The sequence below is a fragment of the Mobula birostris genome, chromosome 6 (assembly GCF_030028105.1).
Source record: "Mobula birostris isolate sMobBir1 chromosome 6, sMobBir1.hap1, whole genome shotgun sequence".
Classification (NCBI taxonomy): Eukaryota; Metazoa; Chordata; class Chondrichthyes; order Myliobatiformes; family Myliobatidae; genus Mobula; species Mobula birostris.
In genome coordinates, this window is record NC_092375.1 from 70,826,395 (window position 1) to 70,850,484 (window position 24,090).

Genomic DNA, 24,090 nt, shown 5'->3' on the forward strand with positions numbered 1-24,090 from the left:
TTCAGAGTTTGAGGAGATTTTAGTATGTTATGAAAGACTCTAGAAAATTTCTACAGATGTACTGTGGAGAGCATTCTCACTGTTGTACCAGTATGGAGGCTCCAGTGCACACGATCCATCATTACAGACCCTCACCATCTGGGACATGCCCTCTTATTATTACCATCGGAGAGGAGGTACAGGAGCCTGAATACACATGCTCAGCATTTTAGAAACAGTTTCTTCCCCTCTGGCATCAGATTTCTGAACAGTCCATGAGCCCATAACCACATCCTGGCTATTCCTCTTTGCATTACTTATTAATTTCCTGTTTAACTTATAGTTTTTTTTATGTCGTGCCCTGTACTGCTGCCACAAAACAACATTTTTCATGACGTATGTCAGTGAGAATAAACATGGTTCAGATTCTGATTCTAATTTCCATTGTGATCCGATAATCTTTCTCTGTTTCAGAATTGATCCAGACTCTGCAGCTAGAATTATCCAGACTTCATGGATTTCCTACAGAAATAAACAGTTATTTCGCCTACTCAAGCACACAATCTGTGCTGCAGTAAGTGTAATTGAATAACACAAGAGATTCTGCAGCTGGAATCCTTAAGGGACACACTCAAAGTGCTGGAGGAACTCAGCAGGTCAGGCAGCATTGACGCAAAGGGGTAAACAGTTGTTATTTTTGGACTGAGACCCTTCATCAGGACTGGAAAAGAAGGGGGAAGAAGCCAGAATAAGAAGGTCGAAGAAAGTGAAGGAGTACAAGCTGGCACATGTTTTGGCAGGCTACTAAACTGGGAAGTCATCCCTTTCCTCTTTTCCTACTATTTATGATTTTTTTCCCAGACTGGTGCACCAGAGATAAATATTCATTTGCAAATTAATCCATAATTGGACATTGTACATCCATGTCCATAGATGCCGAGGACATACCTACCCTTCTAGTCATCAGTGATACAAGTGATAAAAGCACTCTGAACACGGAGCAGCAAAACACATCCAAAAACAGAGCAATGTCCTGCTTTTACAGAGCAGAGAGAGGCCATTCATTCTACCAGATCCGTGCCAGTTCCCAGTAGAGCAATCTCATCAATCCTGTTTTCTTTTCCTCACATACAAATCAACACCCCTTTGGTTCTTTTGTAATGTACTTACATGAGTGTGTAAACTCCACACAGAGGTTAGGTTTGATCTTTGACCGTTACAGCTAGGTACTGCACTAAAATATGACATATTTAAAAAATGCAACTTCATCCTTCCCAGCAATTGGTGATTATTTTTCACTTAAGAATTAATCATTACATTAGTGGTCAGTGGTCTTTTTGCCTGCAAACAAATTACAGTTTATCTTCGAATGTATTTGTTTCAAAATCTGTATAAATCCATTAATTTTCCATCTGTAACAGGAACATTGTCTGACAACTGACATTTTAAGGAAACTACAACCCTCTGAGGCTGAACTCTTGAAAGATACCAAGATGGCATATAAAGTTAGGTTCAGGTAAGTTCTGTGAGAATCTACTAAACAAAATAAACTTCCATATGTCTATAAAGAAAAGAGAATGCAACATGATCAAGCATATGTCCATATATGATTATTTTGTGTGTTGTAGTGATTATAACAAAATTCAATAGCTTTCTGCAGTTTGATATGTTTTGTATATTTTTAATTTCAGAACTAACCATACACCAACATCTTTCATTTAGCCCAAAATCATGTAGCCATTTTGCTTTTGGTGCTTCATTGCCACTAACAAAACATGACCTTGGCCTGCTGGTGAAATAAAATGCTTGAATTTATAAGGTTTAATATTGAAAGGTGGACCAAGGACACGTTATGCATAAATTTTAACAAAGCGAAATTGGCACAGTTACGTAACACAGCTAACCTCATCTACTGTATTCTTATTTTTCATCAGATTTGCTGGAGAAGAATTTCCTCCTTTTCTTGTGTTTAAAATTTTTCAACATACTGGAAGCTACAAGAATCAATATTTAAGTGGAAAAAGAATAATCAAGCCTGCAACTGAGGTAATTCTGATTTTTACCCTCAGTTGTCTTCCCTTAAAGGTGTTGTTTTATTGAGTTTGGCAGGTGAAATTCATGCTCCTCTTTCATGACTGCATTTTAACTATGTGCTCTACTGAGCTATCTATTTGGAGGATTATATCTAAACCCAATCCTGTCCTTGCCTGATGTCTGTATTCATGTACCCAGTTCCTAACACACTCTTCCTTTCTGTAACTTCTCAATATAAATTCAATACTGGGATTATCTTGATCTGTGTATACACAAATTACTCAAATGTCTACTTTAGCAATGTGAAAGTAGTATTAATTTGTTTCTACATAAGCATTTAAATATAGCTGGCCATACATTGTTTCTAATAAATAACTAATTTTAAAATTCATACTCTAAATAATTGTTAATTAAGTGTTTCAATTTTGTATTCTAATTATTTATTAATTATGATTTAAATGTAATACTCTAATAAAATTATTTTTTCCTTTTAATAATCACCTGCATTGCAGTTTATTGAAAAAAAAAGCTTGGTTGCCCAATCTGTGTTTCTTTTGGTGATCCGATTTAATGTATTAGGTATTATTTACATCTTATGTATGGAATTTTTCTCCTTGCCCTCTTCAATCTATTTATTGACTATAACATATGCCCCATGCTGGGTTTCATTCTTATCAATATTTTACTGCTTTCCCTAATGCATTGAACAACAATAAGGTATTCATTATTGATGCAGAATCAATTCTGTTACCATCTGACACAGCAAGATTGGAAACTTGATTTTTTTTTTCTACGTATTCCTTTCTGAGAGGGCCTTAGACAACCTTGGCAGTACAACCTCCATCCAGGTTGCGATCCACTAAGACCCTTCTATTCTGTTCCATTTAGCACCATGATAAACAGTACCTAAACATAAACTCTTCTTGGACTTCCAGCTGGGTACAGATATCAATTTTAACCAACGCTTCAATGACAAACTCTGCCATCTTCATCAGGGATGATGCTTAGACATGTGTAGTGTGGTGGCATATATACCCCCATCATCCATCCCTCCTGATTGGTTAGATTTCATCCAATCATGATTCCGCTGTCCCACCTGTAAAAATAGACAATTACACACGACGTTCCAACAGAATAGCCAGAAGGTGAAAGAAATCAATCGGGCCTTTAAAAGGGCCAATGGAAAAACCAGGAAACCTAGCAACAAGGAGGAGCCTGTCGCTACTACCTGTCTTCCCTATATTTCCACAGATTCTGGAATGATCACCAGCAATGTTCCCTCTAATTTTTAGTAGTCAGTGTGCACAAAAATCTAATGTTGTGCAAATTTTTTTCCTGTGACAAAAGTATGTGCGCACTGAATGCACACATGGCACAGTTTATGTAGGTTTACAAAATATTTGACATAAAACTGCACAGAATAACAACAAAATAACACATATTTAATTCACTCAGTTATATTTTCTCTCTCCTGTCTTTGGTATTTACCTATTCTTTGTAAACTCCATCTAGACTAATAGAACTTCCATCCAATTGATAGCTTTTGATTCTCATTAACATATCCAAATGACATTCACCTAAACGGTTTCTCAGCTTGTTTTTGAGTTGATTCATTAGGCTAAAACCTCGCTCACAGTCCGCACTAGACGCAAGAAATGTTCCCCCAATGTCCATCAACTGTGCAAGGTCGCAAAACTGTTCATTTTGAAGTACAAATGCCACCATTTGAGCAAAGTTTGAAATCAGTTTGGATTTCATTTTTTCTTGCACAGAAAATTTGAAATCATTAAACTGTATAACTATTACAGTATTTTCAGCTAGAAAATCATGATATTTTAGGCATAAGGCATTAACTTGTTCATCGCCAAATTTGAAGTCACAATTTGCAATTGCAGAGAAATCAAAAGCTGACCATTCTTGTACCTCATCTTCAGGAAACCTTTCTTCTAAATGAACACAAAGACTATTTATAAAAGTCAACAGCGAACTTGTATCTACTGTGACGTTTTCTTCACGTTGTTGGCTTAGCAAAACTTTAACTTTGTCACTCCACGAAACATTGTCTCCCAGATACTGCTGTCTTATCTTGTTAATTTTGCCTCGTGCAAAATGAAGTGAATCAATCGGTGTCAGGCCACTCTTTTGCAGAATCCACAGTGCAGCCAGTTCATCAAAGACATCACTTAAAACCTGTAAAGCTACTTTGTATGTGATGTTCATTAATTTCTTGTGACAGTATTTAGCCACAGGGTCATTTAACTGATCTTCTTTAAAGTATGTGATCAGTGCCTCATAATTTTTTATTATTGCCTGCAATGCAAAGTGTCTAGATAACCATCTGTCTTCATTAAGTGGCCTGAAAGCAACAGCTTCATTTTCAGAGGCCTCTGCAATTACTTTAAATTCTCATCTTTTAACTGCAGATTGAGAAAACATTGTATAGATGGTTCTCATCAAAGTTTCAATGTCTCTGATTAACTTGACTTCTTTCCATGCATCGCAAATCCCCAGATCTTCACGGTGTGCTACACAGTGTTGCTGAACTAAGTGTGGAATGTCCTATTTAAGCTTTGCTGCAACACCATTAACTCTGCCCAACCTTACCGACGCTTCATTAGATGTAAACATCACCGTTTTATGGAGGTCAAGCTTCTTCTCTTCATAAAACTGCTTGATCGCTGAAACAATAGAGGAGGCATCACACGCCTGCAGCTGAACTATTCTGCGTAAAAGTGTTTTATAAACTGTACAATCCTTAGATCTGAATTTGAAGTACAGAATGAGACATTTGTTGACAGATATGTCTGTGGTTTCATCAACTGCTAACGTGTGAAAATCTGCTGATGCTATTTCTTCAAACATGTCTTTCTGAACAATATAGTTGATAGTCTCCAGAAATTTGAAGGCATAATTTTTGCTTCGCTTGCTGTCTGGGAGTTGAACATACTTTTCCATATGTTCATTAATGTATTGTACTTAATGTAAAGAATTATTCATTTTAACAGCTAACAACACACTGTCGATAAGAACTTTAATCTCTGGGTTTGATCATTTTCGCTCTTGCTTATCTGCACTCAACCGTAACATGCGTAACATTCCTGTACCGGATAATGATAGGTTCTGTTGACTGAGTTTTGTACACTGTCCAAATGCGATTTACTTGCCAAATGACGTTTCAAAAAGTCAAGTTTCCAAATATCATCCCACTTCTTTCCAATAGCAAATCCTCCAGCAACTTTCGCGTCACGACAATACAAACAGATAACTCCAGTTTCCAAATCATACATGAATATTTCTCAAAGCTGAACGTTCATGACCTCATGAGCTTTCGGTGTAACAGTTTCTACTATTTTGTTAAGCCATTCAACTTTAAACAAATTTGCAGTTCTTTTGCGCTTCACACCTTTCACTTCTTTTGAATTCGACATAGTGAATCAATATTTTTTTCAATAAAAACTTAGGAAGCTATCTACAGGATTTGAAACAGATCTTTGTGAACTTTACGATCTGAACACGGTCCACCAAACATAGCTGCCGCTGTGATGCAGCTGTACAAACTGGAACAGGAAAGGTGAGGTGACATAAATTAGTGACGTGCATTGTGGTATTTAAAAAACTGACTAACTAGTTAACAGCAACAGTTAGCTAAAAATATTATATTCAATAAGTATAATTTTTTTTGGTGCGTGCGTCCGTGCGTGTGCGATGTTGGAGGGACGATAACGATGTGTTTTTCATGCCTTTACAAGGCACAGAGCGAGAGAGACTGTGTAGCACGCCATTCCTCACACAGACATTTCGCAGTATTTTTCCCTTTTTTATTTTAGGTAACTAACCTTTTGTGCGCACATTAATTTCCTTTGTGCGCTGGTTGAAAAACGTGTGTGCGTGTGCACACGCACACAGCTTAGAGGGAACATAGATCACCAGGATCCTGAAGAAATACTGGATTAATACCATCCACAAACCCATAAGGAAGCTCAGATCACATTTTATGTGATTCAAGGATGACCTGAGACTCAGGACAGCTGGCGTTTACATGATACCCTGTGAACGTGGAGCAGTGCATATTGGCCAAGTGGGGCGCACAATAGAAACCCACATCAAGGAGCACGGGAGGAGTATCCGTTTGGTTTACCCAGAGAAACTGGCAGGAGCAGAACATTGCATTTGCAATGGCCGTAGGACTGACTTTGACAGCACAAAACTACTGTGCCACACCAATGGCTTTTGGGACCACCTGATGAAGGAAGCCATTGAAATAAAACTAGAGAAAAAGAATTTTAACAAAGGCAAAGGTGTCACTCTAAGGAAGAACTGGAATTCAATTGTAAGCAAGGTGGGGCAGCGGAAACCTGGTTGGATGAGGACCAACCAATCAAGAGGGACAGATGACAGGAATGTAAATACCACCGGACTATACATGCCTAGGAATCATCCCTGATGAAGATGGTAGAATTTGTCATTGAAGCATTGGTTAAGATCGATAACTGTACCAGGCTGGAAACCCGAGAAGGATTTATTCATCAAATACACCGGGAAAGATCATTTTTCAGTACTTAAAAGTGTGCTCCATATTGATATTCTACAATTAGATTGCTGAGCTTCTGGCAATGATCATTGCATCATCATTGGGGGCAGGAGAGGTTCTGGAGGATTGGAGGGTTGCAGATGTTGTTTCCTTATTCAAGAAAGGGAGTAGAGATAGCCCAGGAAATTACAGACCAGTGAGTCTTAATTCAGGTTAGCAAGTGATGGAGAAGATCCTGAGAGGCACGATTTATGAACATTTGGAGAGGCATAATATGATTAGGAATAGTCAGCATGACTTTGTCAAAGGCAGGTCGTGCCTTACGAGCCTGATTGAATTTTTTGAGGATGTGACTAAATACATTGATGAAGGTAGAGCAGTAGATGTAGTGTATATGAATTTCAGCAAGGCATTTGATAAGGTATCCCATACAAGGCTTATTGAGAAAGTAAGGAGGCATGGGATCAAAGGGGACATTGCTTTGTGGATCCAGAACTGGTTTGCACACAGAAGGCAAAGAGTGGTTGTAGATGGGTCATATTCTGCATGGAGGTTGGTGACCAGTGGTGTGTCTCAGGGATCTGTTCTGGGATCCATTTTCTTTGTGACTTTTGTAAATGACCTGGATGAGGAAATGGAGGGATGGGTTAGTAAATTTGCTGATAACACAAAGGTTGGGGATGTTGTGGATAGTGTGCAGGGCTGTCAGAGGTTACAGTGGGACATTGATAGGATGCAAAACTGGGCTGAGAAGTGGTAGATGGAGCTCAACCCAGATAAGTGTGAGGTGATTCATTTTGGTAGGTCAAATATGATGGTAAATGTAGTATTAATGGTAAGACTCTTGGTAGTGTGGAGGATCAGAGGGATCTTGGGGCCAGAGTCCATAGGACACTCAAAGTTGCTGCGCAGGTTGACTCTGTGGTTATGAAAGTATACGGTGTATTGGCCTTCATCAATCGTGGGATTGAGTTCAAGAGCCATAAAGGGCTATGTAGGACCCTGGTCAGATCCCACTTGCAGTACTGTGCTCAGTTCTGATTGCCTCACTATGGGAAGGATATGGAAACCATAGCAAGGGTGCAGAGGAGATTTACAAGGATGTTGCCTGGATTGGGAAGCATGCCCTATGAGAATAGGTTTAGGGAACTTGGCCTTTTTTCCTTGGAGCAATGGAGGATGAGAGGTCACCTGATAGAGGTGTATAAGATGATGAGAGGCATTGATCATGTGGATAGTCAGAGGCTTTTTCCCAGGGCTGAAATGGCTAACACGAGAGGTCACAGTTTTAGGGTGCTTGGAAGTAAGTACAGAGGAGAAGAAAAATAGCTTAGAAAAATAGAGGGCTATGGGTAACTCTAGGTAATTTCTGAAATAAGTACATAAGCCTGTATTGTGCCGTAGGTTTACTATGTTTCTATGTTTCATTCAACAATTATAAGAATAAGAATTATATAAAAATAAGTTAGAGGTTAAAACTGACACTTTTAATTTGCCTTCCAATGTTATGGTCAGGTACTGGAGTCAGATGATAATAAGAATTTTTTATATTGCTGAAATGCAAAATGTTGTTCTGCTTCTATCAGAAATCTGATTTCCAGGCTTTCAACCAGCTAATTATAGAGCCAGGTGAAATTGAAGCAAGTATGGGAATTGGCACCTCAAAGGGTTTAAAGGGAGTGTTCAAAACACTGAGTTAAAGGGAGCACTACCAAGTGAGCCAGATGCTGAATTGGACAGTGGATTATCAGGAGCAAAGGAGATGAAGAAATAATAAGACCTTTATCTTCATTCATCTGAATTAGACAGAAAAAAGTAACCATTATGTAACTGTATAATAGAGGTAATTGTAATGTAAAAGGTGATGCACCACCAGCTCAACCCTATGTAAGAATCAATAAATGCACTAAAAAGAAAAATAATCCTGTTTGTGATTTTGTCACTTCTGCAATAATGTAAAGTGAAACACTGTAAGTAGCTCCCCCTTTAATGTCTTGTCTGAAATGTATTATTACAATTAATAGTCAATTTTAAAAAGGTGAAAGATTACCACCAAGATTACTACATATTTAGTAATCTTACTGGTTATAAAAACAAATATACTCATAATATCAACATGGAATCAAAGCAATTTTTAGAAACATAGAAACATAGAAAACCTACAGCACAATACAGGCCCTTCAGCCCACAACACTGTGCCGAACATGTCCTTAGCTTAGAACTACCTAGGCTTAGCCATAACCCTCTATTTTTCTAACCTCCATGTATCCATCCAGGAGTCTCTTAAAAGACTCTATCATTTCCACCTCCACCACCGCCGCCAGCAGCCCATCCCATGCACTCACCACTCTCTGCGTAAGAAAACTCACCCCTGACAACTCCTGTGTACCTACTTCCAAGCACCTTAAAACTGTGCCCTCTCATGCTAGCCATTTCAGCCCTGGGAAAAAAGCCTCTGACAATCAATGCAATCAATGCCTCTCATCCAGGCAACATCCTTGTAAATCTCCTCTGCATCCTTTCTATAGTTTCCACATCCTTCATGTAGAGAGGTGACAAGAACTGAGCACAGTACTCCAAGTGGGGTCTGACCAGGGTCCTGTAGAGCTGCAACATTACCTCTTGACTCCTAAACTCAATCCCACGGTTGATGAAGACCAATACACTGTATACCTTCTTAACCACAGAGTCAACCTGCGCAGCAGCTTTGAGTGTCCTATGGACTCAGACCGCAAGATCCCTCTGATCCTCCACACTACTAAGAGTCTTGCCATTAATGCTATATTCTGCAATCATATTTGACCTACCAAAATGAACCACCTCACACTTATCTGAGTCGAACTCCATCTGCCACTCCTCAGCCCAGTTTTGCATCCTATCAATGTCCCGCCTTAACCTCTGACAGCCCTCCACACTATCCACAATATCCCCAACCTTTGTGTCGTCAGCAAATTTACTAACCCATCCTTCCACTTCCTCATCCAGGTCATTTATAAAAATCACAAAGAGTAGGGGTCCCAAAACGGGTCCCAAAACAGATCCCTGAGGCACACCACTGGTCACCAACCTCCATGCAGAATATGACCCGTCTACAACCACTCTTCGCCTTCTGTGGGCAAGCCAGTTCTGGATCTACAAAGCAATGTCCTCTTGGATCCCATGCCTCCTTACTTTCTCAATAAGACTTCCATGGGTACCTTATCAAATGCCTTGCTAAAATCCATATACACTACATCTACGGCTGTACCTTCATCAATGTGTTTAGTCACATCCTCAAAAAATTCAATCAGATTCATAAGGTACGATCTGCCTTTGACAAAGCCATGCTGACTATTCCTAATCATATTATGCCCAAATGTTCATAAGTCCTGCCTCTCAGGATCTTCTCCATCAACTTACCAACCACTGAAGTAAGACTCACTGGTTTATAATTTCTTGGGCTATCCCTACTCCCTTTCTTGAATAAGGGAACAACATCCACAACACTCCAATCCTCCGGAACCTCTCCCATCCTCATTGATGATGCAAAGATCATCACCAGAGGCTCAGCAATCTCCTCCTTCACCTCCCACAGTAGCCTGGGGTACATCCCGTCCAGTCCCAGTGACTTATCCAACTTGATGCTTTCCAAAAGCTCCAGCACATCCTCTTTCTTAATCCTCTTTCTTTTCAGTCCGCTGCAAGACATCCCTACAATTGCCAAGGTCCTTTTCTGTAGTGAATACTGAAGCAAAGTATTCATTAAGTACCTCTGCCATCTCCTCCGGTCCATACACACTTTTCCACTGTCACATTTGATTGGTCCTATTCTCTCATGTCTTATTCTCTTGCTGTTCACATACTTGTAGAATGTCTCGGGGTTTTCCTTAATCCTGTCCGCCAAGTTCTTCTCATGGCCCCTCTGGCTCTCCTAATTTCATTCTTAAGCTCTTTCCTGCTAGCCTTATAATCTGAGATCTCTATCACTACCTAGTTTTTTGAATCTTTCGTAAGCTCTTCTTTTTTTCTTGACTAGATTTACAACAGCCTTTGTACACCACGATTCCTGTACCCAGCATCCTTTCCCTGTCTCATAGGAACGTATCTATACAGAACCCCATGCAATTAAGCCCTGAACATTTGCCACATTTCTTCTGTACATTTCCCTGAGAACATCTGTTTCCAATTTATGCTTCCAAGTTCCTGCCTGATAGCCTCATATTTCCCCTTACTCCAATTAAACATTTCCCTAACTTGTCTGTTCCTATCCCTCTCTAATGCTATGGTAAAGGAGATAGAATTATGATCACTATCTCCAAAATGCTCTCCCACTTAGAGACCTGACACCTGACCAGGTTCATTTCCCAATACCAGATCAAGTACAGCCTCTCCTCTTGTAGACTTATCTACATATTATGTCAAGAAACCTTCCTGAACACACCTAACCAACTCCACCCCATCTAAATGCCAATCAATATTTGGGAAATTAAAATCTCCCATCACAACAACCTTGCTATTATTACTCCCTTCCAGAATCTGTCTCTCTACCTGCTTCCCGATGTCCCTGTTACTATTGGGTGGTCTATAAAAAACACCCAGTAGGGTTATTGACCCCTTTCTATTCCTAACTTGCACCCACAGAGACTCCGTAGACAACCACTCCATGACTTCCTCCTTTTCTGCAGCCGTGACACTATCTCTAATCAACAGTACCATGCCCCCACCTCTTTTACCTCTCTCCCTGTCCTTTCTGAAACATCTAAAGCCTGGCACTTGAAGTAGCCATTCTTGCCCCTGCACCAGCAAGTCTCTGTGATGGCCACAACATCATAGTTCCAAGTGTTGATCCACGCTGTAAGCTCATCTGCTTTAAAACAGATGCTGAAGGAACTCAGCAGATCAGACAGCATCCAAGGAAAGGAATAAACACTTGACATTTCGGGCAAAGGGTCTTGGCCCGAAATGCTGACCATTTATTTCTTCCCATGGATGCTGCCTGACCTGCTGAGTTCTGCCAGTATTTTGTATATGTTACTCTAGATTTCCAGCATCTGCAGAATCTCTTGTGTTTATTGGGTTACATGCCCTGAAGTTAAAGTTAATTTATGCAATATAATTTACTAAATTTGTTTGACAATTCTGTGAATGTTATTGCTAGTTTAAATTACTTACCAAGCAGGCTGAGTGGAATTTTTTCTTGCAGGTTCTGCAGGCTTTTCTTGGAAGTGAATAGTTAGAACCGTGAATTACTGAAAAGCAGATCATACATTCTTCAACTCCTTCAAAGCGTTTATCAGCATTGTTCTTCCATAATGCAATGCCTTCCATGATACTGCCATTCTATGTATAAAATCACAGGAAGCAAATGTAAACCAATTAATTAATAACGATACAGAAATGGAATTTATATTCAAGATTTTAAAGGATTTCAAACAGAGTAGTATTTAAAAGTTATGATTATAAATAAATAGTATATTTGCTGAAATTTATTTAGTTAAAAGATAAATAATTTATTTAATTATAAATTGGATGACATTGCTAAATCACTTTAGTAATATGTAATTTATAATTAATTGTGCACATAGCAGTCAGCATTTTGACTAATCTAGGTAAAAACTGAAATGAAATGCAGAAACAGAAAGAAATTCTCAGAAGCTGAATAGCATCTACAGATTGATAATCTTCCATAAGAAATGGTTATTGACTGAAGACATAAACTCCCTACAGGTACTGACAGCTAAAGTTTTAAAGCTCTTTTCTGTTTGTCTTACAGATTTCCAGCAATTGTGGTATTTTGCTTTTCCTTTATTAGAAAACTTCATGCATCCTTCCATCTATATTCTGGCATAAAAATATTTGGTATTATGGTGCTACATACTTTTTAACCTACAAAATCTGCAGTAACATTACTCTTATTAGTTAAGAAACTGTACCTGGTCTTTGGTGCTTACTGGGATCCAGCAATGCCGCAAATCCCAAGTTTTTAAATATAAATATATATAGCTTGTTTGGGTCTGGGCAGAATGGTAGGTACTGATGCCCATTTCCTTTGATGGTAATTGGAAACCATTTACTTCAGTCCTGCAGCCCTCTGACATTGTGCCTAAACAGCAATCTTACCTGAGAAACTGTTCATTTATAAAAATTAGAACAGCTAGGCTTGGTTTGCTTTTAATCTTAAATTTGCTCATTTACAGTTTGAAACGGAAGGTTAGTGGATGGTTATCAAAAGCTGGAACCATAGAACCATAGAAACTACAGCACAGAAACAGGCCCTTTGGCCCTTCTTGGCTGTGCCGAACCATTTTCTGCCTAGTCCCACTGACCTGCACACGGACCATATCCCTCCATACACCTCCCATCCATGTGTCTGTCCAATTTATTCTTAAATGTTAAAAAAGAACCCACATTTACCACCTCGTCTGGCAGCTCATTCCATACTCCCACCACTCTCTGTGTGAAGAAGCCCCCACTAATGTTCCCTTTCAACTTTTCCCCCCTCACCCTTAACCCATGTCCTCTGGTTTTTTTCTCCCCTTGCCTCAGTGGAAAAAGCCTACTTGCATTCACTCTATCTATACCCATCATAATTTTATATACCTCTATCAAATCTCCCCTGAGCCAATTTGCCCTATATCAAAGACACTTAGAAACCCCTACCACACCATAATATCTGAAATCCATGCAGACCAAATCGAACTTAACATTATGAACATCAAGTACATCAGGACATCTGTGTAGTTTGCACTATGCTAATTTTGCTAAATTATTCAGTAATCCCATATATCTATGCAGTTAAATTTTATTCCTATGACTCCTTTTCTAGTCGACTGTGGGTGGCTAGGGGTGTTCTGCAGGGGTCGGTGTTTGGACCTTCTTTTCAAGTTATATGTCAATGATTTGTATGACAAAATTGATGGCTTTGTGGCCATGTACGCAGATGATATGAAGATAGGTGCAGGGGCAGGCACTGTTGAAGAAGCAGGGAGTCTGCAGGAGGACTTAGAGAGATTGGGAGAAAGGGCAAAGGAGTGGCAGATGGAATTTAGTGTCTGAAAATGTATGGTCATACACTTTGGTAGAACAAATAAATGAGTTGACTATTTTCTAAATGGGGAGAAAATTCAAAAACCAAAGGGATTTGTAGTCCTTTAAGCAGGATTCCCTAAAGGTTAATCTGCAGGTTGAGTCAGGTGGTAAGGAAGCCAAATACAATAACCATATAACATATAACCGTATAACAATTACAGCACAGAAACAGGCCATCTCAGCCCTTCTAGTCGGTGTCAAACTCCTACTCTCACCTAGTCCCACCGACCTGCACTCAGTCCATAACCCTCCATTCCCTTCCTGTCCATATATCTATCCAATTTAACTTTAAACGACAACATCAAACCTGCCTCAACCACTTCTGCTGGAAGCTCGTTCCACACAGCCACCACCCTCTGAGTAAAGAAGTTCCCCCTCATGTTACCCCTAAACTTTTGCCCTTTAACTCTCAACTCATGTCCTCTTGTTTGAATTTCCCCCACTCTCAATGGAAAAGGCCTATCCACGTGAACTCTATCAATCCCCCTCATAATTTTAAACACCTCTATCAAGTCCCCTCTCAACCTTCTACGCTCCAAAGAATAACCTAACTTGTTCAACTTTTCTCTATAACTTAGGAGATGAAACCCAGGCAACATTTTAGTAAACCTCCTCTGTACTCTCTCAACTTTATTAACACCTTTCCTATAATTCGGTGACCAGAACTGTACACAATACTCCAAATTTAGCCTTACCAATGCCTTATACAATTTCAACATTACATCCCAACTCCTATACTCAATGCTCTGATTAATAAAGGCCAGCATACCAAAAGCTTTCTTCACCACCCTATCCACATGAGATTCCACCTTCAGGGAACTATGCACCATTATTCCTAGATCCCTCTGTTCTACTGCATTCTTCAATGCCCTACCATTTACCATGTATGTCCTATTTTGACTAGTTCTACCAAAATGTAGTACCTCACATTTATCAGCATTAAACTCCACCTGCCATCTTGCAGCCCACTCTTCTAACTGGCCTAAATCTCTCTGCAAGTTTTGAAAACCTACTTCATTATCCACAACTCCACCTATCTTAGTATCATCTGCATACTTACTAATCCAATTTACCACCCCATCATCCAGATCATTAATATACATGACAAACAACATTGGACCCAGTACAGATCCCTGAGGCACACCGCTACACACCGTCCTCCAATCTGACACACAGTTATCCACCACTACTCTCTGGCGTCTCCCATCCAGCCACTGCTGAATCCATTTTACTACTTCGATATTAATGCCTAATGATTGAACCTTCCTAACTAACCTTCCATGTGGAACCTGGTCAAAGGCCTTAATGAAGTCCATATAGACAACATCCACTGCTTTACCCTCGTCAACTTTCCTAGTAATCTCATCAAAAAATTCAGTAAGATTTGTCAAACATGACCTTCCACGCACAAATCCATGTGACTGTTCCTAATCAGACCCGGTCTATCCAGATAATTATATATACCATCTCTAAGAATACTTTCCATCAATTTACCCACCACTGACGTCAAACTCACAGACTGATAATTGCTAGGTTTACTCTTAGAATCCTCTTTAAACAATGGAACCACATGAGCAATACGCCAATCCTCTGGCACCATCCCCGTTTCTAATGACATTTGAAATATTTCTGTCAGAGCCCCTGCTATTTCCACACTAACTTCCCTCAAGGTCCTAGGAAACTTATCCACTTTTATATTCCTTAAAAGCGCCAGTACTTCCTCTTCTTTAATCGTCATACTTTCCATAACTACCTTTCTTGTTTCCTTTACTTTACACAATCCAATATCCTTCTCCTCAGTGAATACCGAAGAAAAGAAATTGTTCAAAATCTCCCCCATCTGTTTTGGCTCTGCACATAGCCGTCCACTCTGATTCTCTAAGGGACCAATTTTATCCCTCACTATTCTTTTGCTATTAATATAACTGTAGAAACCCTTCGGATTTATTTTCACCCTACTTGCTAAAGCTGCCTCGTGTCTTCTTTTAGCTTTTCTAATTTCTTTCTTAAGATTCTTTTTACATTCTTTATATTCCTCGAGCACCTCATTAACTCCAAGCTGTCTATATTTATTATAATAAATAACAATGTTAGCATAAAATTTGAAAAGACCAGAATGTAAGAGCAAGGATGTAAGGCAGAAGCTTTATAAGGCATTGGTCAGACTGCACTTGGACTATAGTGAACAGTTTGCGCCCCCCTGCCTCAGAATAGATAGAAACATAGAAAAACCTACAGCACAATACAGGCCCTTTGGCCCACAATGATGTGCCGAACATGTACTTACTTTAGAAGATGTGCTGGCATTGGAGAGGATCCAGAGGAGGTTCATGAAAATGATTCCGGCAATGAACAGGTTAACATACGAGGAGCATTTAATGGCTCTGGGTCTGTACTTGCTGGAGATTAGGAGAATAGTTTAGGGGGACTCGCATTGAAACCTACTGAATATTGGAAGGATGGTGGTGGAGAGTGGATAAGATAGGGTCTTTTAAGAGATTCCTGGATAGGTACATAGAGCTTAGAAAAATAGACGGCTATGGGTAACCCGAAGTAATTTCTAATGTAAGTACATGTTCAGCACAGAATTGTGGCCGAAGGGCCTGTATTGTGCTGTAGGTTTTCTTTATTTCTAATTTGCACACTCTTTTATGTCACTTTTCTTTTTTCCAGCCTTTTCCTTTCCTGGCTTTAAAGAAAGTAACAAATGTCTGAATAATTTTCAATCTTTTGAATTGTTGTTGTTCATCCCAGTGTTGCTTAAATTAAAAGTTCACATCCATTCGTGTGTTTCCTGCAACCATGGGTCACTCCATGTCTGCATCACTGTAGGCACTATCATATTTCTGACTGGCTTAATTTATAGGACTGAATTTTACAAGCACTGGTGAGATGAGAATGTGCATTTGTAGCATACTGTATGTTGCACGTCAGGATAAATACTTTAGAAAAGAACCCCTTTTGAAACAAAGGCAATTAACATGTAGGAAAGCGCATTCTTATTTGGACTGTGAGAAATGGTAACAAATCTGAAATGCCCAGATTTCAAGTAAATAATAGATTACTTATCCTTAAGGTTTTACTTATCCTTAAGCTTTGCTTCTCAGAAGCATTTAAGACAGAGTAGATGTAAATTGCCGATTGTTATGCACTTTATCATTCATAGATGAAGTGGTATTTGAAAAAAGGATTTAAATGTCAGTGTGCTTCTTTTCTTAACAGGCAGCAGCTGCTTCTTGCAAGATCATGGGAAGAAGGAAATTCTATGATCTTATCATACAGGATAATCTTCAATATCAAAGGATGAAAGTAGCTGATGAAGCTGATATTGTTACAGCCAAAGATTATATGCAGGTTTGAAGAAGTAATACATTTTCTTTGCTATACAGGGAGAGCTCTTTGTTTACCAGTAGTAAATGGGTGCCGTGTATCAGCTTGCACTTAACTCTGATACTTGCTTGCACTGGCATGACAGAAACCGAATTCTGGGATGGGATCAACATTTTCTCTCAGTTGTTTAGCACTAGCAATGAAAGAAAAGAAAATCTCCCTCTATAACTTCTGACTAGAATTTATGTATATTAACTGTCCAGGTAGAAAAATACAACATGCAATTGTGCTCTTGTAGTTCATGTCACTGTATTGGTATTGACTAATTATTGTCACATCCCCAGAGTGAGTGAAAAGCTCCTCATGCATACTGTTCACACAGGGCATCAAGGAGGAACAAGGTAAAACAATAACAATGCAGAATAAAGTGTAACAGCTACAGAGAAAATGCAGTGCAGATAAACAATAAAGTGCAAGACCACGCAACACACATAAAAAACACTTCGACCCGAAATGTCGACTGTACCTCTTCCTATAGATGCGCCTGGCCTGCTGCGTTCACCAGCATTTTTTATGTGTGTTGCTTGAATTTCCAGCACCTGCAGATTTCCTCATGAAGTGCAAGACCACAATGAGGTAGATTGTGATGTCAAGAGCTCATCTTATCATATTATGGAATTCTTAATAGTCTTGCTACACTGGGGTAGAAGCTGTCATTGAGCAAGGGTGGTAGAAGCTTTCAGTGTTTTGTATCTTCTGCCTGATGGGAGAGGGGAGAAGTGAGTATGTCTGGGATGTCTGGGATCTTGGATTATGCTGGCTACTTTACACAAGAACTTAAGAAATAAGTATAGTTATAGGCCATCTGGTCGTCAAGCCTGCTCCAACTTTCAATAAGATCATGGCTAATCTAGCTATGGACTGAGCTCCACCTACTTTTCCCCATAACCCTTAATTCCCCTGCTATGCAGAAATCTTATCTGTGCCTTAAATATATTAATGAGGTAGCCTCTACTGCTTCCCTGGGCAGGAAATTCCACAGATTCACTACCCTCCGGGAAAAATAGTTTCTCCTCATCTCCGTCCAAAATCTGTTCTCCTGAAACTCGAGGCTATGTCATTAGCTCTAGTCTTACCTACCAGTGGAAACAACTTTCCTGCTTTTATCTTATCCATCCCTTTCATAATTGTACATCCCCTCTCATTCTTCTGAAATCAAGCCTGTATAGTCGCTGGCATCTCAAACTCTTCTTATAGGCTAACCCCTTCTTCTCTGGAATCAACCTGGTGAACCTCCTGTGCACCACCTCCAAAACAAATATATCTTTCCTCAAGTAAGAAGACTAGAACTGTACACAATACTCCAGCTGCAGACTCACTATACCCTGTACAGTTGCAGTATAACCTTCTTGCTCTTAAATTCAATCTAGCAATGAAGGCCAACATTCTGTATGCTTTGTTGATAACCTGTTGCAACTGCAAACTAATCTTTTGCAATTCATGCACAAGCACCCCCAAGCCTTTCTGCACAACAGCATGCTGCAATCTTTCATTAGTTAAATAATAATCTGATCTTATATTTTTCCTTTCGAAGTGGATGGCCTCACCTATATTCCATCTGCCAGACCTTTGCCCACTCACTTAACCTATCTATATCTGTCTATGGACTGAGGCAGTAAGCAGTATGGACGGAGTCCATAGAGGAGAGGCTGCTTTCCATGATGTATTGAGCTCTGTCAATAACTTTCTGCTGTTCCTTGCGGTCATGTGCAGAGTAGTTGGCATACCAATGTGTTGTGCACCCAGATAAGATGGTCTCTTGTCTGGTCTCTTTCTCTGGTACTTTTTCTTGCCTGGCATTCTTCTATGGTCCTTTCTGCCCCTCGGTGGAGAAAACAAATGCAGTGTTGTAGCAATTAGGTAACAAGCACCACAAAAATTCTCATTAAAATGGAAAGGGAACAAGAAATATCATGCAGAAATTATAAATATCTTAGTAGGTTATGTATTTAAGTTAACATAAATGCAATGGGGTGATCTCAGAAAAGATCTGTGCATTCATGAGGCACTGATGGCTTGGCAGAAGATTAACCCTAGTTCAATAGCCATTGGAGAAGGGCATGCCAGGAACAATACTGTACTAGATATAGAAAAAAATGGTCAGGTGTCAGCCTTGCAAAACTTGCAGTTCAAGACAGCCTATGTGCTAAACAACAAAACCAACATACAATATGCAGAGGTAAGTAATCTCACAATTGAAGATCTACAGTGCTCACATCTTGTCAAAAATTGTAGTGGACATTTAAAGAATTAACAGTGGAGGATGTTGCAAGACATGGCGATCCTGAACAATGATGGGGCCCTGCACATGAGTGCTCAGGAAGAGGTTGAAGCATTCACACCCATTTTCAACCAGAAATACCAAATAGATGATCTATCTCAGCTTTCTCTTGGTCCCACAGTCACAGAAGCCACTCTCCAATGATTTTGATTCACTTCACATGATATCAGGAAATGGCTGATTGTACTAGATACAACAAAGTTTATGGAAGCAAACATCAATTCAAATTTAGTACAAAATGCCTGAGAACTGAGGTTGGGGGTGTTGTGGATAGTCTGGAGGGTTGTCAGTGGTTACAATGGGACGTGGATAGGATGCCGAACTGGGCTGAGAAGTGGCACAGATTGAGTTCAACCCAGAGAAGTGTGAAGTGGTTCATTTTGGTGGGTCAAATCTGAAGACATTTTATAATACTAATGGTAAGACTCTTGGCAGTGTGGAGGATTAGAGAGATCTTGGGGTCTGTATCCATAGGACACTCAAAGCTGCTGCGCAGGTTGACAGTGTTGTTAAGAAGGCGTATGCTGTGTTGGCCTTCATCAACCATGGGATTGAGTATAAGAGCTGTGAGGTAATGTTACAGCTGTATAAGACCTTGGTCAGACCCCACTTGGAGTACTGTGTTCAGTTCCGGTCACCTCACTACAGGAAGGATGTTGATACTGTAGAAAGACTGCAGTGGAGATTTACAGGGATGTTGCCTGGATTGGACAGCAAGCCTTATGAGAATAGGTTGAATGAACTTGGCCATTTCTCGTTGGAGTGACAGAGGATGAGAGGTGACCTGATAGAGGTGTATAAGATGATGAGAGGCATTGATCATGTGGATAGCCAGAGGATTTTTCTCAGGGCTGAAATGACTAACACGACAGGGCATAGTTTAAGGTGCTTGGAAGTACGTACTGAGGGGATGTCAAGGGTAAGTTGTTCACACAGAGAGTGGTGGGTGCGTGTAATGCACAGCCAGCGATGGTAGTGGAGGTGGATACAGTAGAGTCTTTTAAGTGACTCTTAGATAGGTACCTGGAGCTTAGAAAAATAGTGGGCTATGCAGTAGGGAAATTCTTGGCAGTTTCTAGAGTAGGTTACATGATCGACACAACATTTCTAAGTTCTTGAACGAGCTATGCCTTTACCCAAGCGATTCTGGTCTCAACAGGACACTGCTTGACACAGTACCAGACAATGCTGCTTCATCAGTGACCTTGCTTCTGTCATAAAATAAGAAGTGAGGATGGTTATTAATATTCATTTTTAAAATTTCATTCACAGTTTGTCAATAAATAAAGTGACTTATGCCTGCATGCAATAAAACCTGGAAAGCAGTCAGGCGTAGGCTGATAATATTGCAAATAATGCTCATCCTATGAACCTGCCATTTCCAATAAGAGAATGGAACCATTTATTTTAGTAATTTAATGTCTTAACCTTCATTAAGTCATCTACCATCAATATCCTTGGAATGACCAGAAACTCAAGTGACCAAGCGCTTAAATGCTGTCGCTGCAAGAACAGGGCAAAAACTAGATTTCCTGTAATGACTGATTCTTTAGACACCCCAATACGTTCCATAAGCTACAAATCAAAATAGGAAGCTCAACACAATATAAGACAAAGCAGCTCACATGATTGGCATCTTCTCCACCAACCTAAATCTTTATTCCCACTATCACGAGTGCAGAATGGCCACAGTATGCATCATCTATAAATACACTGCAGTTACTTCCCAGACCTCTCTAACAGCATCTTCCAAGCACAGAATCTCTACCATCAGATTGACAGTACAATTAGTATGTATTTAACTTGCTGCAATAGCTTCATTAATGATAAAGCTATGTCTGAAGCTTCATGTAAATCGATTTTGTTCATAAAGCTTCATAGTGAACAATATGTGAAAGTAAGAGCTAAAAAGGCATCGTCGCTGAAGAAAATGGTAGAGCTTGACATCGAAACATCGGTTTTAATCAATATCTGTACCAGGCTGGAAGCCTGAGAAGAGTTTAATTGTAAGAGCTATTAAGTTACAGATTAAGGTGGAGTATACTTTGTAATTGATGGAGAATTGACAGCATAGGTGCCCAGTTTTGGAATGTTAGACTAATCATTGATCTACCCATTTACAATGGCTGTAGATCTGTGTCACAGTTGCTCTGAGTATCTTTACGGTGGAAGTGTCACTTAATCTTCATCAGTTTCTGCAAATACTTTCAAACATAGAACAGTACAGCACAGGAACAGACCTTTCGGCCCCCAATGTTGTACTGAACCAGCTTAAAAAGTAAATTAAAAAAACACCAAAACTAATTCCCTCCCACCTACACAATGTCCACATCCCTCCATCTACCTCATACTCATGTGCCTATCTAAATGTTTCTTAAAAGCCTCCCCTGTATTTGCCTCTTCCACCATATCAGACAGCACATTCCAGGCATCCACCACTCACTGAGTAAAAGACTTACCTTTCACATCCCCTTTGAGCCTACCCCCCCCCCCCGCCCCACTCATCTTTAACACATGCCCTCTGGTATTAGAAATTTCTACCCTGGGAAACAGATACTCCCTGTCTACCCTTATCTATGCCTCTCATAATCTTATTAACCTCTGTCAAATTTCCGCTCAACCTTCGCTTCTCCAAAGAAAACAATCCAAGTTTGTCTAGACTCTCATGATAGCATATGCCCTCTAAGCCAGGCAGCATCCTGGTAAACTTCTTCTGCACCCTCTCCAAGCCTCAACATCCTTCCTATAGTGGGGCAACCAGAAATGTATGCAATACTCCAACCAGAGTTTTATAAAGTTGCAACATAACCTCTTGACTTTTGAACTCAGTATCTCAATTAATAAAAGCAAGCATTCCATAATCCTTCTTAACCACCCTATCGACCTGTTTAGCCAACTTCTTGAAGCTATGAACTTGGACCCCAAGACCTCTCTGCTCAGCAACACTGTTAGGGTCTTGCAATCAGCAGTGTACTGTCTCCTTGCATTTACCCTGTCAAGGTGCAACATCTTACATTTATCTGGGTTAAGCTCCATCTGCCATTTCTCTGCCCATGTCTGCATCTGATCTATATCATGCTGTATTCTTTGCCACTCTTCTACACTATCCACAGCTCCACAAATCTTACTAACCCAATCATCCACATTTTCATGCTGGTCACTTATATACATCACAAACAGCAGAGGTTCCAGCACAGATCGCTGCGAAACAACACTAATTACAAACTTACAACTCGACTAAGCCCCTCCGACCACAGCCCTCTACCTTCTATGCCCAAGCCAGTTCTCAATCCAAGCAGCTAATTCGCCCCCGGACCCCATGCATCCTAATCTTTTGGATTAGTCTCCCATGAGGGACTTTTTCGAATGCCTTACTAGAATCCATGTAGACAACATACACTGCTCTACCATCATCAATCTCTGTCGTCAGCTTGTCAAAACACTCAATCAAAATGGTAAGACACAACTTGCCCTGCACAAAGCCTATGCTAGCTCTCCCTAATTAGGCCATGGGTCTCCTAATGCTCGTATATTCCATCCCTAAGAATTTTCTCCCACAATTTCCCCGCAATTGTTGTGAGACTTACCAGTCTATAATTCCCAGTATTTTCCCTTGTTCTCATTTTAAATAGAGGTACAGACCTTGCCTGTGGCTAGAGAGGACACAGAGATACTGGTCAAGGCCTGAGTAATCTCATCTCTTGCCTCCCTCAGGCCCTGGATGACTCCCATCAGGCCCTGGGGACTTATCCACCTTAATACTCATTAGGAGACCTAACACTTCCTCTTCCTTGACCTCTATACACCTTTACATATTTATGCACTCAGCACTGGTCTCCTGGTCCTTCATGTTCTTTTCTTTGGTAAATACTGAAGCAAAATACTCATTAAGTACCTCACTCAAATTCTCCACATCCAAGCAAATGTCCACCCCACCCCTTTATCCTTGAGTGGTCCTACCCTCTTACTCTTGATTTATGTATAGAATGCCTTGGTATTCACCTTAATCCTACTTGACAAGGACTTTTCATGGCCCCTCCTGGCTTTCCTAATTCCCTTCTTTCGTTCTTTTCTGGCTGCTTTATAATCTTCATGTGGTCTGTTTGATCCCAACTTCTGAAGCTTTACATTCTTTTCCTTTTTCTTCTTGACTAAATTCATCACTTCTCTGGATATTCAAGGTTCCCTTATCTTTCCATCCCTGTCCTTCCTTCTAACAGGAACATACTTTTCCTGTACTCTGTGCAATTGATCTGTAAACACCCTCCACAAATTTGATGTTTTCCCAATTAACTCTTGTTAGTCCCTGCTTAATGCTGTTGTAATTTGTCCCACTCCAATTTAAGATTCTCCCGCAAGGATCTTATCTATAGCTATCCTGAAAATGAAGGAGTTGTGGTCACAGTTCCATAACTGCTCACCCACTGAGATATCAATCACCTGGCCAGGCTCATTACCCAACATCAGGTCCAGTACAGCCCCTCCTCTCATTGGACTGTCCACATATTGATTTAAGTATATCCTCCTGGATACACTTAACAAGTTCTGCCCCTTCTAAACCCTTTGCACTAAAAAGTCCCAGTTTATTTTAGGGAAATTGAAATCCCCCATGACAATAACCCTATTATTTTGACTTATTTCCTTGATCGGCTTACACATCCGTTCCTCCATGTCCTGGTGGCTACTGGAGGGTTTGTAGTACAATTCCATCAGTGTGACTGCACCCTTCCTATTCCTGAGTTCCTCCCAAATGGACTTAAATGTCTGAACCTTCCATTATGTCTCCCCTGATATTATCGCTGATTAG

The 24,090-nt window shown here is 40.0% G+C and overlaps 1 protein-coding gene across 1 annotated transcript in view; it reads left to right on the forward strand.

Annotated features, from left to right (window-relative positions):
* The window catches only part of c6hxorf58 (chromosome 6 CXorf58 homolog), a 55,766-nt gene that overhangs the window by 6,413 nt on the left and 25,263 nt on the right, over positions 1 to 24,090 (forward strand). The window contains 4 exon segments of the mRNA XM_072260617.1: positions 454 to 553; positions 1,401 to 1,495; positions 1,914 to 2,025; positions 16,835 to 16,966. Coding sequence (XP_072116718.1) covers positions 454 to 553; positions 1,401 to 1,495; positions 1,914 to 2,025; positions 16,835 to 16,966 — 439 coding nt within the window.